General features: G+C 33.8%; 1 protein-coding gene across 3 annotated transcripts in view; it reads left to right on the forward strand.

The window, feature by feature from the left end:
* raskol (Ras GTPase-activating protein raskol) overlaps positions 1-19,551 on the forward strand; it is a 442,218-nt gene that overhangs the window by 245,285 nt on the left and 177,382 nt on the right. The window contains exon 1 of one of the 3 annotated variants that reach the window (XM_089643507.1): positions 21-447. The exons of the other annotated variants lie outside the window; for them this stretch is intronic. Within the exon in view, the coding sequence (XP_089499633.1) occupies positions 267-447 (181 nt within the window). The 5' untranslated portion in view covers positions 21-266. Of the gene's footprint in view, positions 1-20; positions 448-19,551 lie in introns of those variants that run through there. 3 annotated transcript variants of the gene reach the window in all.

Genomic DNA, 19,551 nt, shown 5'->3' on the forward strand with positions numbered 1-19,551 from the left:
TGTGCTAAATTAGTGTAACAATCCATGCTAAAAGATGCAGTTTTCATAATTGTATAATTCAGTTCGGCTACCGTGATCCTTTGATAACAGTGGTTAGTTTTGTAACGACAATGAATACTATAAAGTCGTCTACAATTCCTATTATTTCATCTTCAAGACTTTTATCCTGTGCTAAAATAGTGTAAAGTTTTAAGCTAACAGATGCAGTTTTCACAATTGCATAATTCAGTTTGGCTAACGTGATCGTTTGATATCTGTGGTCCACCATGAGTGTGGAGAGACGTTTGTCTCGCAGCCTCCACGCCTGCCTGAAAGGGGAGGAGGTGGACGGCGATGGAGACACGGATGGTGGGGGAGGATGTTGGGATGCAGAGACCGGATATCCGCCCATCGAAGACCTGTCGGGGCTGACGCTGGAGGACCTGATTGCAGACGAGGAATTAAATGGTTTGATTTTTATACATTTTTATTCATTTTTTCTTCCTCTATCTTCTGATATATAAAGCAAAGTGTCTGTAGCTGGTGGAAGCCAAGCTGGTATTCAATATATTTAAGCTTTCTTCTTAAATCATATGTATTTGAATACATTATTAATTAATAATAATCTTTAAAACGTATAATCTAAAGTCACTTTCCGTGTCTGTCTGTTTGTGCTCTTATTTCTTCTAAAGTACGGAACGGATTTTGATAGGGTTTTCACTTTAATTTAAAGAATTTCTAACGGAAGTTTTTTTTTTATATATAATACATGCATATTATATTATAGAAAGTAGAGAAAAGTCGATGTTTTGTAATCAAGTCGTAAAAAAATATATTTCCTAACGCTTACATTGCTAACGCTGGCTAAACTTTATGAGATACATCAAAATAATGTACTACGGAATTGCATATCTTAAAAAGGCATATAGAAAAGTCCAATATAGTATATGTCTAACTTCTAAGAATAACCCTCAGTAACGCTTGGTACATGTCAGCTGGTATATAGCATAATCCATCGACACTTTGATCTCCTTTCCGCTACTTTCTCCGGAGTAAAAGATGCTCTCAGTATCGCCCTGGTAAAATACCACCATTCAGAATTGAAACGTTGCTTGAAATGGCATTGGTCGTGTTTGGTGTCCAGATGTGAATAGCCAGGTATTTCCCCAATTTCCTCTTCCCCATCTCCTTGCTTTGGCGTAAGTTAATAGATATGGTGACCGGGTATCATATCAAAATGACAATTCAACACGCCTACAAAAAGTGATATAAAGTCATGAAAAGTGATGAAACAAAAACTAGGTTAAATAGTTACCCATGTAACCTATTTAACCTAGTTTTTGTTTCATCACTTTTAATGACTCTATATCTCTTTTTGAAGGTGTGTTTGACTGTCATTTTGATGAAATATCATGGAACAAGTGCGGTGACCGGGTAACTCATCAAAATGACAATTCAACATGCCTTTAAAAAGTGCTATAAAGTCATGAAAAGTGATGAAACAAAAACTAGGTTATTTAAGCGGAGTAAAATGAGTACTGCTAATTTATTAACAATCTCCTCAAATCATTGGTAATCGTTAAAAACGGGACGAACTTTTTGTAAATTTGAAATAATATTGGAATACGTGTTCGTGCACCTGCGTTCGGCTTGATAATATGTAAGTGAGAAATGATATGATTTTTATGAACCCTTGTTCTGACATCGTGACAATATATTGTTATTTTACTAAAAGTTTTTCAGGAAACCTATCAATTCATTGTTTAAGGGCATGCAATTTAATTTTTAACCGAATTACGATTAATTTGAAGAGATTCTTAATAAATTAGCAATATTTTTTATCGGTAATTTTTCTCCGTGTATGTTAAGTTTATAGGTTAGTTTTTCGTCGCTTTTGATGACTTCTTAAAGGTGTGTTAAATTGTCATGGAACCAAAAAGTGCATATAAATTGTAACAACAGTCTGTTACTCGTATGAACCACATTACACCTGTAAGGTCACACACACACTGTGTGGCACCATTTCTCAAACGATGCAAATAGATAATAGTGCGGGAACACGATTTTACTGAATTTTCTTTCCTTTGCTGCATATTTAATTTTAATCGCTGCCGTTGGCGATAAAACAAACAAATCCTTGACATAGTTTTATACTTTGTATATTTTTTATGTCCATTGTAATGATCGCGTTCCCCATCTGTTTTATTATAAAATGTTTTATTTGGACCTTTCCCAAGTTCGCAGTTTATAGGTCTCTATTTCAGTAATATTGTGAGGATTTTTTAATTTTATTTCTGTTACCTCTTACGACAGCGCATTTACAAAGAATATACAATTTCTGCCACGGTGACGACTGTAAAAGAGCAGCTTTTGTTCGTGCAACATCATTTACAAAACCTATACCATTGCTGCCTCGGTGACGTCTGTAATAGATTAGCTCTTTTTTGTGCAACATCATTTACAAAGCCTACATCATTTCTGCCATGGTAACGACTGTAAAAGAGCAGCTTTTGTTCGTGCAACATCATTTACAAAACCTATACCATTGCTGCCTCGGTGACGACTGTAATAGATTAGCTCTTTTTTGTGCAACATCATTTACAAAGCCTACATCATTTCTGCCATGGTAACGACTGTAAAAGAGCAGCTTTTGTTTGTGCAACATCATTTACAAAGCCTATACCATTTCAGTCACGGTGACGACTGTAATAGAGTGACTTTTGTTTGTGCAACATCATTTACAAAACCTACACCATGTCTGCCACGGTGACGACTGTAATAGAGTAGCTTTTGTTTGTGCGACATTATTTGCAAAGCCTATACCATTTCAGTCACGGTTTGTTTGTGCTACTTCATTTACAAAGTCTATACCATTTCCGTCACGGTGACGACTGTAATAGAGTAGCTTTTGCTTGTGCAACATCATTTACAAAGCCTTTACCATTTCTGCCTCGGTGATGACTGTAATAGAGCAGCTTTTATTTGTGCAACATCATTTACAAAGCCTATACCATTTCAGTCCGTAGACTTGATCTTATTAATGAGATTGGAAGATACAGCCATTGTGAAGAGGCTCTAAGTCAGATTAGGTTAGGTTTGCACGAACAAAAGCTAATCTATTACTACAGTCGTCACCGTGACTGAAATGGATTAGGATTTGTAAATACGCCTTACGACAGCTGTGCCTATAATTACGGAAGGATCATAAAAACGCAAAGTCGACAAGTTAGTTATGAAGGTCCCTAGGAACAGGAACTAGCACTAACGAAATCTCAAACAATCTTAACATTATGTCAGTTAACCCTTACCACTCCTTTGTCGAGTGTGGCTCGACATTATATTTCTTACACCAACTCCTATGTCGAGTCATACTCGACATTATAGTAACGCAATTTCGAAAAATAATTTAAATTATCAAATGTATTTTTTTTTCTTTTAAACACTTTATATCTCATTCTGAATATTCCGAATACGCAAAATACATATATCTCGTCAAGTTTCGCCTTTTAGATAATTTTTAAAATCATATTATTTTTAACCTTGTAAATGCACTGCGCAGTTATTTGGTTGCGACGCATGTAAGTAGGTAGGTACTTGCCTGTCTACCTGCGTAACAATAGGAAGCGCTGAGGGATTTCTCCCAACACATAACAAAGGATTCTTATACCTATTCACTTGTTATCACATAATATTTTGTTCTGTTTGTGTATTTACATTTGTTTTTACTGTTTTTAGTAGCAAATATTTCGTGGCCGAGAAAGCACTGAAAAAGTTTAAGTGAATAAGGGCATATTAAGTTGTTAATTTTATATATTTCTATGTTTTTTGTACTCTATGTAAAGAAAGAGTAATAAAAATTACATATTTTAAAAAATTTTGTTTAAATTTTTATTGAGGCCACTTTTTATCCCTTTTTTGTAAATTAATTAAGGAGTTGGTAGTAGGTAATTAAAAAAAAAATTAGGAGTGCAAAAAGTTAAACAACTCTGTTGTAAAACAATATTCACAATTACCACGTGTATTAGAAACACTAGATCTCAGGGTCAAAAACATATCCAACAAGCAAATACAAAATTTTGACAAAAAAGCTTCCTTTACAATGTTACTGAACTCTACAAAAAAACACTCTCATTAAAAATTCACAACAATATTATAACATTTCAATCACAAATAAAAATCTTGATACATAACATAGAGAGATCCGAAATAGAAAATATGTTGATGGAAAATAAACACTGAAGCTGAAACCACTCACTGCATTAAAAATCACCAATACTCCACGTAAAAAACACTACATAATGAATGTATAATTACTTCATATTAATCCTCAGCACGGAAGATCCCAGTGAGAATATCATTATCTAAAAGTATTTCTCTTTTAGAATGCGATAAGCGGTGCGCGTCGATCGGTTTCGGTAGTTTTAATTAAAGCTTTGGGAGAGTTGGAGGTCAGTTGGAGGTAAAAAAAATGAAAACCCATTTTTCGACTTCATGTCTCTTCTAAATATAATACATCAATGGTCGTAAAGGCGAAGCTTAATGCCAAATCACTATTTTGATTAATCTTTATAACGGATTGGTGTACATTATGAATTACCAAAACATATGATTTAGATACATTGAAGGTTTTCCTACCGTTTCGCTTGAGTAGAATAGAAATTGAGTAGAAAACAATTTTGTGTTTGAAATCGAACGTTTCTAGACTCCGTTTGTCAAGCGATTTTAATGCATATTACCTACACTATAAGGTATACCAAGAATAAACACATTTTTTGCTTTTATCTTCCTCTTAATGAAATATCGATAATTTTGCTTTTTTTTCTCTTGAGCGCTTTTAAACTGTTAGCGAGACATTTCAACCCTTTGACTGATAAAAGCCTAATAAAATAAACCCAATATAAACGTAAGAAACATCGTCCTAATGGAAAAGAAAGGAAAGAGGTTTTGATAATAACATGGATATTGGCACTATGGAAATAGAACCGCATAATATTCTCATCAAAAACCACTCAGGACAAGTGACGGCGGGTGATTTTTTCGTCCTTTATGTCTAAGGATTCAAAAAAACATCAAATGTATATTGAACTAGCGTTGCCCGGACTTTTTTTCATCAAGATTTATCAAAATTCTACTCTAAGGCTCCGTAATAATCTTTTTTTAATTTTTTTTTATGTGAAACCTCACAAGAGTGTCCCTGCCTGTGCAGTGTACAGACAGTTGAACTATTTCACCACCCGGTTGGGCGGCGTTGTGAGGCGGAATAAGGTAGGGGCTGTAGGAAGGGATTTGTTAATGCGGGCCTTGAAGAGGCTCGGATTATAGGAGGGAGGAAAAACAGATGCCGGTAGCTCGTTCCACATACGAGCCGACTTACACTAAAACGAGTCGTAAAAACGGCCCGTTCTCATGAAGCCAACGTTAACCGTGAACGGGTGTTCAGTTCGTGTCCGTCGAGTAAATCTACAATAAAAATATATAAATTTGTTTTAGACCACATTAATTTCATAAATAGACCTCCGTAATTGTAAATCTCTGGTTTAAGCCGTAGTTGTAAGTGATATTATGGCGGTAATTCAAGTATTTGATACACTTAATCGTGCCATGTCTACTCTCGGACGTCCCCAACTTCTGCTACCTTTCACACTTTCTTCGTTCATCCGCAATGCAGGCCCAAACCTTCTAAAATACATTTCTTTTAAAAGCAATTAAGAATTTTTCCAATTATTTGTAAACAATAAGGACGGGTTGTTTCGGAGAATTTGAACAATTCATCAAATTTCAACGTTCTTTTTCGGGTTCTGTGAAAGTCCAATTCAAGTTCTGTTATTATATCATTGTAGGCTAGTTGCTTGACGAAACTGAAATAAAACAGAACTTGAGAAAATCTTCCACAGAACTTGAAAATGAACGTTGAAATTTGATGAATTGTTCAAATTCTCCGAAACAACCCGTCATGATATCATTTTGTTTGTTAAATTTTGTTCAATAACATAAAATTCTTTTTAAAATCTTGCGCGAAGCCGGGCATCTTGTCTAGAAGGTACGGTAAGTGTTTTTGGACTGAAACAGTGAAAATATTTAATAAGTTTTTCAATATTTGCCCTCAAATCACGAAAATATTGGTAGCCGCCACTGCTCTAAGTCATTTTCGCAAAATCAGACCCTTCAGTGGAGACTTCTGAAAAAATATTATGATTACATTTTGATGCCTTTTTCATGTTTCTTATTATCACTTAATTGAATTTTGGTTATGCGAAGATACAAAAAAATTGTTATGGAAAAAATATGACACAGTTTACATGGAAACAAGGGAGATGGTCCATGATTATGTATTAGAATGAAACCGCACGCAGAAAAGTGTCGCCAAAATCGTTCACCCACTCTGCTGGTGCTCGCATCTACGCGCATTTATTTATACTTAAACGCCAAACTCATAACTTTCATTGCACAATCCGTGCAGTTTGGTCGTAGATCGACGACAGTCGGCACGCTTCCATGACATATATATCTCTGTTTGTTTGTATAATCAATGATTATATCGCGTGAAAAACAGAAATGATAGGTCGCATCTAGAAATTGAACCCAGCACCTCAGCCTTGCGGACTCTAATCTAACCATTGAACTAATTCTATCCTATTCTCTTCGGTCTTATTTAAGGCGATGCACTACGTCGTGTAATATTTTAAATTGAGCCGCTATCAATAACAACCCTTACGTAGATGGCGATAAGGTTTAAATTCCCGCTTAACACCATCCGCCTGTTTTGATTTATGCAAGAAAAAAACATGGCCAAAAAGTGCCTTTTATTTTATTTTGTGGATATTCAGGCATAATAAATATATAATTTTTTTTCGATCATTTTATAAGTAACTTAATTTTCCACAATATACAATAAAATCATAACGGAAAATTGGTTCGTAAGTAGGAGATTTTGAACTTTAAAGCAGTTTTCATAGGCCTTTACATTATTTTTTTCTGGGCTTATAAAAAATACTGGATTATTTCAAAAGCCAAGATGTATTCTACTCGCAGTATTTAATTAAATCATCTGAAACATTTCTAGGCGACCAAATTTTCAAACCAAACACACATGATTTTGCATTACTACGTATGGCAATTCGACTAAGAACTACCAACATTATCTTCATTTTCTTGAGGCATATTTTTATTGGCATCTTTAAGTATGATTGCAAGATTTTTTCTGAACTAAATGCAATATAACTAGTGTCTTGGATAAATATATCCATTTTAATTTTAATGTGCGACATCTATGCGACATTTACCATATCATTTAATTGATATCATTCCTCAAAATATTAATAAGGAAACATATGAAACTGCTTACTGCGATTTAAAACCAATGAATCCATTTGGATTTCGCCGTTTATCCCATATTTTTAGTTTCTATAAATTTGGAGCATTATGGCAAGAGATCGCTCAAAACGTTTTTGCAAACTTGCCATAATATGCCGAATATCGCTCAAGGGGTATAGACCCAGCTTCCTTCATTTTGCGCGTTCAGCACGCTCTTCTGTCCTGTTCAGGGTGGATCAATGCAAAACAAATTTCTTGCCTGAACAGACTAAGCAATAATTAAAATAGCGTATTATCCAAGGTGGATATTTTCAGTTGCGAACTTACCAAATACAAGAGGTCCATAAAAGAATATTTCTCTGATGGTTTCTGAATAATGTTTTGTCTATTGTTTATATTTCTATTATGATTTGATTTATATCAACAACCTCTCTCCATGGCTATAAATGTACTGATAAATGTTTTGTATTCTTACAAATTTAATTTACTTATTCCTTATTATGCTGTCTCATTAGAGGTAAAGTCACAAGGATGAAATCCATAATTGGTTTTATTTTGGCTATATAATACTTAACGTAGATAATATGTCCTTACCGCTATGGTTGGATTAACAACGTAGTCCTTTAATTATTTATGTACTAAGTTTTCAAGACTTGCTCGTTTCATTATGTCCCCTTAAACATTAAAAAATTCTTAATCTAAAAAGTCCTTAAACCGAACTTTTCTCATTTTATTAAACAAATTACCGTCATTATTAACCTCCTAAATAAGCAGTCTGACATAGATAAATTTGCAGTCGGCTAAAAGAGGAACAAAGACGCTATGATTTTCAATTGGGTATTACCTTCAATAGTAGATATGTTTGTATGCCTGATTTGATAAATAAACACACCTTCAAGTCTCCGTGTGTAGGGGCTGACTACTCTATGGTGTAATTCATCTACGCATTTTAATAATCTATTGGTAAAAAGTATGAATAAAATATTTAATCATTGCTGACAGTATTATTAGCGATTGTAAAACGAAATTTTTTAAGACTTGCAGAAAAGTTAATAGATGTCGCACATTAAAATAAAAATTGATATGTTTATCCAAGACTCTTTTTAGATTGCATTTAGTTCTGGAAAAATCTTGCCATCATACTTAAGACGAAGCTTAATGCCAAATCACTATTTTGATTAATCTTTATAACGAATTGGTGTACATTATGAAAATCAAAAAATATGCTTTACTTAAATTGAAGGTTTTCCTATCGCTTCGCTTGAGTAAAATACAAATAAAAATATAAATTACTCAATAAAAAATATAAATGCAAACTACTACAAAAATATTTTTTCAATAGAAATGTATAAACGCGTAAAGGAAACAACTTAAAAAAAAAAACAGTTTTATAGCTAAGATTATCTGTGACAGTTTCACTTGATTAATTTTTTTTTCTTTCTTATAAAATTATTTACAAAATAAATAAAAACCAGTTTTTTGCTTGAAATCGAACGTTTCTAGACTCCGTTTGTCATGCGATTTTAATGCCTATTACCTAAAATATAAGGTATACCAAAAATATACACATTTTTGGCTTGTAGCTTCCTCTTAGGAAAATGATGATAATGTGCGCAGTTCTAAGGCGAATTCCAGTTAAATAAGACCGAAGAGAATATGATAGAATTAGTTCAATGTTTGTATAGAGCCTTATCCTCAACTTATGGGAAAGGAACGAAGCAACCGAAAATGGCGCGAAACGCCGCTCGCAGTGCATCGTTCCTTTCGCGTAACTTGTGGCTCGGTTCGCGTTTAGTTTCGCAAATGTATACGTACCGTATCGTTTCTAAATTCGTCACTATGAATCATCTTGAGCAGGTAGTTGAAAGGTAAAGCACTTGAAGTGAAATGACACTATACTGCGCTGTATAAATGCTATGTTATCACTATTATTATTAATTGAAATTGAATCTAGCGGCCTTGAATTCTGTTGTCAGTATTCTAATTTCTAATACAAACATAAATTATCATAATGATGACCAGTATGATAATATTATTAATTCTCCTCATTAATATTGAAATGGTTGTGATCGATTCGGAGTTTTTTAGAGAGTGACGTATAAGCTTGGAAATCTGCCCGGAGCCAAGGAATAGAAATTATTGTCAGTTTTCTAATAGATTGAGGTTAATCTTACTACTCTAGTATTGTTTATGATCTATAATAGACACGAATTTTGCAAACGGTGTGGATTGACCGTGCCCGAATAACTAATGCACAATACAGAAAAAATATCGAACAAAATTGTTACATAATTCAGCTAGAGCTGAACTAGCTGCCTCTGGAAGAAGTTCAACGTAATTTTGAGTCATTGTCCACTAGCAGATTGGTAGATACTTTCATTAAGGCGAAGCTTAATGCCAAATCACTATTTTGATTAATCTTTATAACGAGTTGGTGTACATTATGAATACCAAAAAATGTGCTTTAGATAAATTGAAGGGTTTTCTATCGTTTCGCTTGAGTAGAATATAAATAAAAAATTATTACTTAATAAAAAATATAAATGCAAACTACTAAAAAAAATATTTTTTCAATAGAAATGTATGAACGCATAAAGGAAACAACTTTAAAAAATACAGTATTATAGCTAAGATTATCTGTGACAGTTTCACTTGATTAACTTTTTTGTTTTCTTATAAAATTATTTACAAAATAAATAAAAAGCAGTTTTTTCTTTGAAATCGAACGTTTCTAGACTCCGTTTGTCAAGCGATTTTAATGCCTATTAACTACAGTATAAGGTATATCAAGAATATACAAATTTTTGGCTTGTAGCTTCCTCTCAACGCCTTGTTAAATGACTATTATTTGGAATCACAACGTTACTTGATATATATTTTTAAAAACTTCTCTTAGGAAGCTTACTTAATTCTGCAAAATTTGTGTTTACCAATTTATGAATTTTGCTATTTGAAGCGGGACTAAGTTTAACACCAAATGACATTAAAATCTTATTATTAGAACAATTGAGTTACGCTGTATACGAATTAAGCCGGCGATATAGAAACATGAAAATCAATAATTTCCGTAAAGTTTTCAGTTAATAATGTCTAGAAAGTAGATCCTCTGCGTCTGTTTAATGCATTTCTTCGTTCGGTTGGCTCATCAAACATTCACGAAAGAAATTGACCAGATGCGATTCGAGAGCCAATATAAACAGCACATCGACGAAATGAAAACAATTCATGTTGTAAATAGAAGAATCAATTTATTATCGCAGTGAAATGAAAATATTTACACAGATTGACTTTGCATCGATGGTGTTACCATCTAAGATGATTGTGGTGATGCCAATGTATATAAATAAAAATATAAATGTTTGTTCGAAATCTTAAATCTCCGAAAGTTCTTCTACGATTGCTTTGAATTTTTGTCTCAATATTGCATTCGAATACGCGTGTTTTTATATACCTAGCGCTATTGTTTATCTAACTGCTTAGAAAGGCTGAGACAAGTAACGCTGTACCCCGCCACGCGTTGTTTTAACACTACGTCGTGTAATATTTTAAATCGTGCCGCTATCAATAACAGCTAAACAGCCCTTACGAAGATGGCGATAAGTTTTAAATTCCAGCTTAACACCATCCAGGTGTTTTGATTTATGCAAGAAAAAAACATGGCCAAAAAGTGCCTTTTATTTTATTTTGTGGATGTTCAAGCATAAATATTTAATTTTTTTTCGATGATTTTATAAATAACTTAATTTGCCACATTATACAATAAAATCATAACCGAAAATGGGTTCGTTAGTAGGAGATTTTGAACTTTAAAGCAGTTTTCATAGGCCTTATACATTATTTTTTTCTAGGCTTATAAAAAGACTTATCTAAAAAATACTCGATTATTACAAAGGCCAAGATGTATTCTACTCGCAATATTTAATTAAAGCATCTGAAACATTTCTAGGCGACCAAATTTTCAAACCAAAAAAACACATGGTTTTAAATTACTACGTAGTGCATCGCCTTCACTCTTTAAGTTTTAATTTCCCAAAAAAATATATGTTATTTTTGAAGATAATATCCATATATTTATTATTCCGAAACGTTAATTATATGAAATACCATCATTACAAAACATAACACGTTTTGTTCTGTTGTTTAATATGTTATAGGCATGAACAAATCACAGTGTATCTTTAAACGATTTTTAATTTTTTTTATCTTTTATCTTTATCTTTTTATCTTTTAAACTTTTTATCTTTATCTTTATCTTTATTATCTTTAAATTTCAAAACAATGTAACATGTATTAAATAAATAAAATAAATAAACGCAACTAAAGCATTTGTCGCGAGATTTTTGCTCTATTTTAAACGACGTGGTTTATTAAATATTTTCACCATTTTCGCCTAATTACTGTCGTTTTTTTTAATATCAGCACATTCCCTGTAAGATTCGTATTTACATATCTCCCTTTCAACCCATCTTTGAACGCTTACTACGGGGCCTTAAACATAGACTTTATTTAGAACTAGTTGAAACTTTTAAACATCCGACGGTTGCCTGGGTTTTAATCAACTTTTCAATCAAGGGAGTTCAGAAAACTTTACCTATCCGCTTCGATGGCGGAGGTTTTTGGAAATTGCAAATAAACAATTACCATCATCTTGTTTTGTAGGTCCAGGTACAAAATTTCACCAATCTCGGAATAAAACTGTGGATATGCGTAAAAAACGTAGCCACCAGACTCTCTTCATATAGAAAAGTCCCCCTTGTTTAGGGTTGCCATATTCGGCCAGGGTCTCGTCGGGACGTTTCAGGATGGAACAAATAAAAATTTTGGGTAATTATTTACCTACGACTACCGTTTGAGAAAATATTCCGTACATGTTAGGTTAGGTTGGATTAGGTAGAATTAAATCACAAACCAGTCTATACAAACCTAGCGTAGCCCACAAACTACTTGAAAACTGGGATATAACTCTAAAGGGGACGCGAGCAGGCGTTATTAAAGGGGCAATTTTTTGTAGTAGTAAAAACGGTAGTCGTAGGTAAATATTTACCAAATTTTGTAATACTCAAACAATTTCTTTATTTTATAATAAGTAAGTAAATATGTTTGTTTTATAGGTTACTTTAATTGGTACTAGCAGAAGTACTTGGGTGGTCATACTTTTCAGAAGATTTCGCTTTTCTCAACAATTCTGGGTACCTTTTAACATAATTGTAGAACTCTGTACAAGTCATGTTATAATTGACTTGGCACTGTAAAATCGACTCCACAGTCTCTGGGCTATGGGACGCCCGGAAAATTAAAATTTGCATTGCGTAATTTCAATCGGGACATTTAAGGCTTTTGTCGGGACGTCGGGACAGATAGCTCAATTAAGGTGACAGTCCCGATATATCGGGACGGATGGCAACCCTACCCTTGTTGCACGTGCTTTACACAGAATTTAGCGAATCACATGTAGTTAAGTAATTTTGCTTTAAGTGATGAGAAAAGGGGGTGGGTTGGTTTTTCGTTATCTTATGTGTCAGTGACCTTCCTCCTTGTCAAGCGTGTAAAATTTCATCAATCTCATAATAAAACTGTAGATATGATTTATATTATAATATACATTATGTGAATACCGCACAATACTGCCCCATTCTAGGCTAAAGGGAGTTGGGAGGGGAAGGAGATAGGAAATAATGAGATGTGGAAGTTCCTGACTATTAAAAATCTGGTCATAAAGAAAACATGTGTATTTAAAGCATCCTCTGAAATGCGCCAATTAGCATTCAGCTCACAACAGTACTAGTAAAAGTAATAAATAATAACAAATTATAAGAAATGAAATATCCACACAAATTGAAAATATCTCCCGAGTAAAAATAAATGCCGCCGACGGGAATTGAACCCGCACCTTCTGATGTCCGGTCAGGTGCTCTGAACCACTGAGCTACGTCGGCTTATTTCCACACGCCAAATGATTCAATATGTACTACTACTTCAATTTACAATTACTGCTTATTATATTTTTGTTATCCTCTTGTGCTATGCTTAAAAAACCTTGCCTTATAAACATTAGTTTATCAATATAAAAAAATAATAAATAATTTGTGCTTGTGGAATTTGACGTAGCTTTTTAACGAACATCGGTGAAATCCGTTGGCAAGCACATTTTGTTTAAAATAATCTACGTATTCGCTATGCCGTGAACGCTAGAAATAATAACAAAATATATTTTTTAAATCATGAATCATCTGCCCACCCATTAGCCTCGAGGCACCAACGACCTGCCCATGAATACTATTTCAAATAGGTACTAGTACTGTATCAAAATATAACTAACCGTTGGAAATAACAGCTAAATGTCGTCAACGTCCAATGGAATTGTGGAAAAAAACAACACCATCAACATCTGGTATCCGAAAAAAATCTTCAAAATCTGATCCTCCAGGAAGACTATCGATGGATATGCGAAAACATATATTGGAAAAGATTGAAGGCCCTGGTAAAAATAAGAATCTGCGAAAGCGATGTCGTGTGTGCGCGGTACACAAAATACTTAGCGAAACCCGGTACATGTGTAAATTCTATGATGTACCTTTACATGAAGGGAATTGTTTCCAACGATTTCATACTTTCAAACAATATTAGTGTTTAGTGGTGTGTATTTAAAAATATATATATACTATGTTGAATGTGCATAAAATGACTAAATAGACAATACGACAAAAGTGCAGTTTTTTTTAAATTGAAACTTATATATCGTAATTGTTTCTTCAAAAATATAAAAATTTGTGACCAGATCATAATAAAAAAAATTGAATAAGGTAAAATACTGAAAATTTTATTTAAATGTGATCAATAGTTCAGAAGTTATAGCTACTTTACATGAAACGGAATTTTGCGCGCGAACATGATAAAAATTGCCCGCTTTACGGCGTAGATTGATTAAAAAACCCCCCGCAAACATTGTGTTAAGAGTTAGTCTCAAGTGACCTTCCAGGTAAAGTATTGTACTATACACGGTGTCCGGAAACTCGTAGTACAAGCGGGAAACTGGAGAATCTACACCACATGGGGAACCCAAAAAAACATAAAGTTTTTTGATTTGAGCATTTTCAAAAAAAAAAAAAAACAAAAAAAATATTTTTCGGCTATTTTAGGGTTAAAGTTTTTTCTGGTGTTTAGGGTTGAATAACAGATGTTTTAACCCTGCAGAGCAGAAATATTTTATGATTACACCGGGTTAAATGAAGGGGGATTTCAAAATAATGCTTCAAATCCGAGTTTCTTCATTTGTTTTACTTTCAAATAGTTTTAATTAGTTGGGTACTTTGATCTTCAGTAATAATTAATAAGAATTTGATTAAAAAAAAAAAAAAAAAAAAACTTCAAACTCGATTTACTCGATAACGAAAGCTCAAATAAAAAAAAAATATACTACAAAATCGACTCCAAATATTAACTATTATTATTATTAGTTTTATTATTATTAACCCTGTCTGTTCAATCAATATATTCTTGTTTGTTCTACTTAACCTCCCTTTTCCTATTTGTGTACTGTTTTGTATGTGAAACTTATAATTTTGATATCAAAATACTATTGTAAAATTGTAACTTTTAACTCTCACCTATGTATTGTAAGTTCTGCTCGTCCTATAATGCGTTTTGTAACTCATCGGGATTGCTTTAGCAAGAAATACAATTTAAGATATACAATTCCGTAATATATTATTTTGATGTATCTCATAAGGTTTAGCCATCGTTATCAATGTAAGCGCCCGAAAATATTTTACTTACGGCTTGATTAAAAAACATCGACTTTTCTCTACTTTCTATAAATATAATATGCATGTATTATATACATAAAATTTCCGGAAGAAATTATCTAAATTATGGTGAAAACCCTATCAAAATCTGTTGTTGTTTGTTGTGGTTGTGAATTGTTTCAAGCGATTTTTACGGTGGAATTCGTGTAAAAATTGGCGATATATTTAACGGTTATTGTACCTTTTTCAACAGTTGACAATCGCCAACAATGGCGGCATTAACGTTTTTTCGAGTTGTCGTCATGCCTATTGCTAACCAGGAACTATGCGAAACCGCGACTCTAACCCAAAACTTCGCATGAAACTGATTACTGCTGACCTTGGTAATGATCACTGATCAATCAACTCGCTGTATAGAGATACAGTAAGCTTCATTAATGACAGAATACTTAAATAATAAATTGAAAGGAGATGGACTATGAAGCGATATTAGTATGAAACTGCGCGAAGAAAATGTATCCAACATTTTCAACCAATCTATGGCAAGCGACGTCCCTTATTTGTATGTACCTTTGTCATAATGATAGTCAGTTCAGTTTGTTCATGCATGCTATGTCTCCCATTGTTTCTATTATCTATAGCAGCGGTCGGAAACCAGCGACCCCTAAAAAAATCGCCAAATTCAAAGGTTACACAAAGGTAAAAGATAAAACAGCTGGTTCTAGTTTTTTTTTTTAATTCTTCTTTTGAATTTCGATTTTTTTTCTTGTTTGAATAAATGCAGTGGAATCTTGGGAGTGTAAATTAACACAGTTCCCGACATCCGATTGAGCTGAAATTTGGCAGATAGACTCGTTATCGATGACAATGCATTTTTCTGAAATTGGATGACATTATATTTAATAAATAAATATTGATAGCAGTCGTATACGAAATAAATGTCGGTACTATCCAATTAGATATAAGCGTTGTTGTCTCCGCTCCCAGCGGAGGAAGGTTTAATCCTCAGTCAAATTTTTATTTTTATTTTTAAATAGATGTACACGTACAAGTTATCGACAAAGTTAACAATACAATTTATGCAAACATCAACATATTATCTTCTCCCATACCAGTGGGGGTTTTCTATAAAGTCTGTTTGTACAGTGATCCCCCATAAAATATGAGACATGAGGCAAACTTGCATTATAATAGTATTAGCACATTATAAACAGCGCGCCATTAAAATTGACGCGACCGAAAAACAGGGTCAAAGAGTAACCCGATATTCCCATGCTGTGCGTTATAAAATCACAATCCCACTGACGGCGAAATCTTCTAATCTACGCCAAAATAAGACGATCTTTGTGCGCCGGGGTAGAGAATGTTATGATGAATATTATATAAATGTAAGCATTAAATAAAATTACTTTGAATTAATCTTTTTGTAGTTACTTGCCAGTGAATATAAGTTGTGTACCGCTGATCTACTGGTACGCCAGACGTAAGATATAACTCAATATAATTATTGGTGTTTCCTCACTGTTGATGCCGACCGTAGTTTAGCGAGGAATGCGATGTGTGTAGAATCTGCGATTGCGGTCTGCACAGTGTTTGGTTTATCACTGTAAATTATCAAATTGATCATTCAACAACCCGTACATTGTACATTCCTGGTATTCTATTACTAGCATCGCCCAGTGATCGATTGTGAGTCATGCTTGGGCGTGGGACAGTAGCGCTTCGTGGTCTTAAATATTAGGTACAACTAACAAGGATAAAGCCGAAACCAAGCTAGAGAAAACGCAACACAATATTGCATTACTAGTGACTTTTAAGATAATTAAGACAAAATCTGTTTACTAGTAGAATCTCAAATGCCATTAAGTAAACTGTTCGAAATGCAAGAACAAGAAAATAAAAATAACATTTAACTTGCATCTATGTAGTGCAAAGTTCAGTCCGGCGCGTGATGGCTCGGCCAATCTCGGTGACACTCGTCAAATTCCGAAGGTCACGAGGCATCAAACGTTCTCTACGCGGCGCACAGAGATCGTCTTATTTTGGCGTAGGTTAGAAGATTTCACCGTCAGTGGTAATGTGATTCTATAACGCACAGCATGGGAATATCGGGTTACTCTTTGACCCAGTTTTTCGGTCGCGTCAATTTTAAAGACAGAATTTTAATGGCGCGCTGTTTATAATGTGCTAATACTATTATAATGCAAGTTTGCCTCATGATCTCATATTTTGTTATAGGGTTTCACAGTACAAACGCACTTTATAGAAATCCGCCACTGGTATGGGAGAAGATAATATGTTGATGTTTGCATAAATTGTATTGTTAACTTTGTCGATAACTTGTACGTGTACGTGATATGCCGACTTTTTAACAAGTAAACCTTTCACCTCTTTCTCGTATTCGATAAATGCTGGCGTCCCACAGGGATCGGTTCTGGACCCGTCTTTGTTTTTGTTGCACATCATTGACCTTTTTGAAATGTGCACCAATTCATTTTTACTTGGATGTGAGTACAGTCGTTGAGCTTTTTGTTTATAAACCCCCAAATGATACACAAACTGCAACAGATCAGAGGGCTTTAGTAGATAATGGAAAGTTACCTCGAGAGGGTTTCCTTGAAGGGCTCAATGATACTAGTTACTCGGTGCATCTTCCGTTTAAATATCGGTAGAACAAGGATGGCACTGCCACCTGACGCCTCTACTCTAGAGATTGCAATCTATTTGTTAATATGGGGGAATCTATCAGATGGACCGCCTGTTTTTGCACAGAGTCGAGGGTTTTTTCAAGTAATTTGGGGCCGCACAACAGAGGTAGATGCCAAAACATTCCCCCACCTAAAATAAATTCACGATTTTGCGGAATTTATATTAGGGCGGGGATTTATGGGTGCACATCTCTAGTTGTCATCGATGAATACTTGGATTATTGCATCATGTTATACCTCGAATAGTGTGACGAATGTTTGTGTACTTAGGAAGTATTATCGCAAGAGACGGGACAGCTGATAAGAATATTGACAGGAGGACAAATGCAGTATAAATGATAGTTACGAATCAGAAATTATCGAAGTCAGGCTAGCAGTCCACAGTGGATCTCTAACATCAACCCTGGGAAGTGTAATGATTGTATGTCTGGCGTCTAGTATGAAGGAGATTGCAATAGCTGTCCAATATCATTTCTTCATCGCCTGTTGCTCGAGATAATACTTTATTGTAATGACGGTCTTTTGACCATTATTCCGCTATTAATATTATGATGTTAAAGACAAAGTTTTATGAAAATGCAAGAAGTAACAACGAAAGTAGATGAAATTCAGTTGAAATGAGAGCAAAGCAACGAAGAGTGTCCCGGTTTGATCTATTTTTAAACAAATCTACAGTTTTAATCCGAGATTGATGGAATTTTGCACACTAGACCTTCAAAACAGGAGGAAGGTCAATGTCTACATAAGTTTTCGAAAAACCAACCCCCCCCACCTCGAAACAAAATTTTGATACTTGATGAAATTTTGCACACTTGATGTTGAAAATCGGAGGAAAATTACTGTTTACATCTAATTTAGAAAAACTCTGTTTTAGGCGAAGCTCAATCACTATTTTGGTTAATCTTTATAACGAATTGGTGTGCATTAAGAATACCATAAAAATGGGCTTAAGATAAATTGAAGGTTTTCCTATCGTTTCGCTTGAGTAGAATACAAATAAAAAATAAATTGCTCAGTAAAAAATATAAATGTAAACTACTAAAAAAATATTAATCAATAGAAATGTAACGCGTAAAGGAAAAACAGTTAAAAAAATACAGTATTATAGCTAAGATTATCTGTGACAGTTTCACTTGACTAACTTTTTTGGTTTCTAATAAAATTATTTACAAAATAAATAGAAACCAGTTTTGTGCTTGAAATCGAACGTTTCTAGACTCCGTTTGCCAAGCGATTTTAATACCTATTACCTACAGTATAAGGTATACCAAGAATATACACATTTTTGGCTTGTAGCTTCCTCTTAAAACCTGGGCAACGTCGGGAACCTTAGGTAGTTCGTGTTGGTAGAGGGTAGCGTTCCATCCATATTATTTGTTTACCGGAATTTATTTTGTTAAATGTTTACCGTTTACTTCTGAAATTGTAACCCCATTTGGCTGGATTATATTACTGCCGCTAGGACAATGCAAAGTGGGGTGGATGAACGTTGATTGGGTTACTTATAATCAATATTAAATTCCTCCCTCCGTTGCATTATATATTGCAAAATGTGCAATAACATATTACTGCATAAAAGGATATTATCACCTACATATTTGGCTAAAAATTATAACTTTATGAAAACTATAGACAAGTATAATTTTATTTTTATTAAATGTACAGATTAATCGTTTTCAAGAAAACATTGCTTGTGTAGTAGTTTTGTACTGGATAGATAAAAAAATAATTAAATTTAATAATAATTTTGTTTTTGTAAGGAAGCTGAAGGATGAAAATAAAAACAAGAAAGTATTTTTTTACTT

Source organism: Hesperophylax consimilis, chromosome 19 (assembly GCF_061612785.1).
Source record: "Hesperophylax consimilis isolate HC1 chromosome 19, BYU_Hcon_1.0, whole genome shotgun sequence".
NCBI lineage: Eukaryota > Metazoa > Arthropoda > Insecta > Trichoptera > Limnephilidae > Hesperophylax > Hesperophylax consimilis.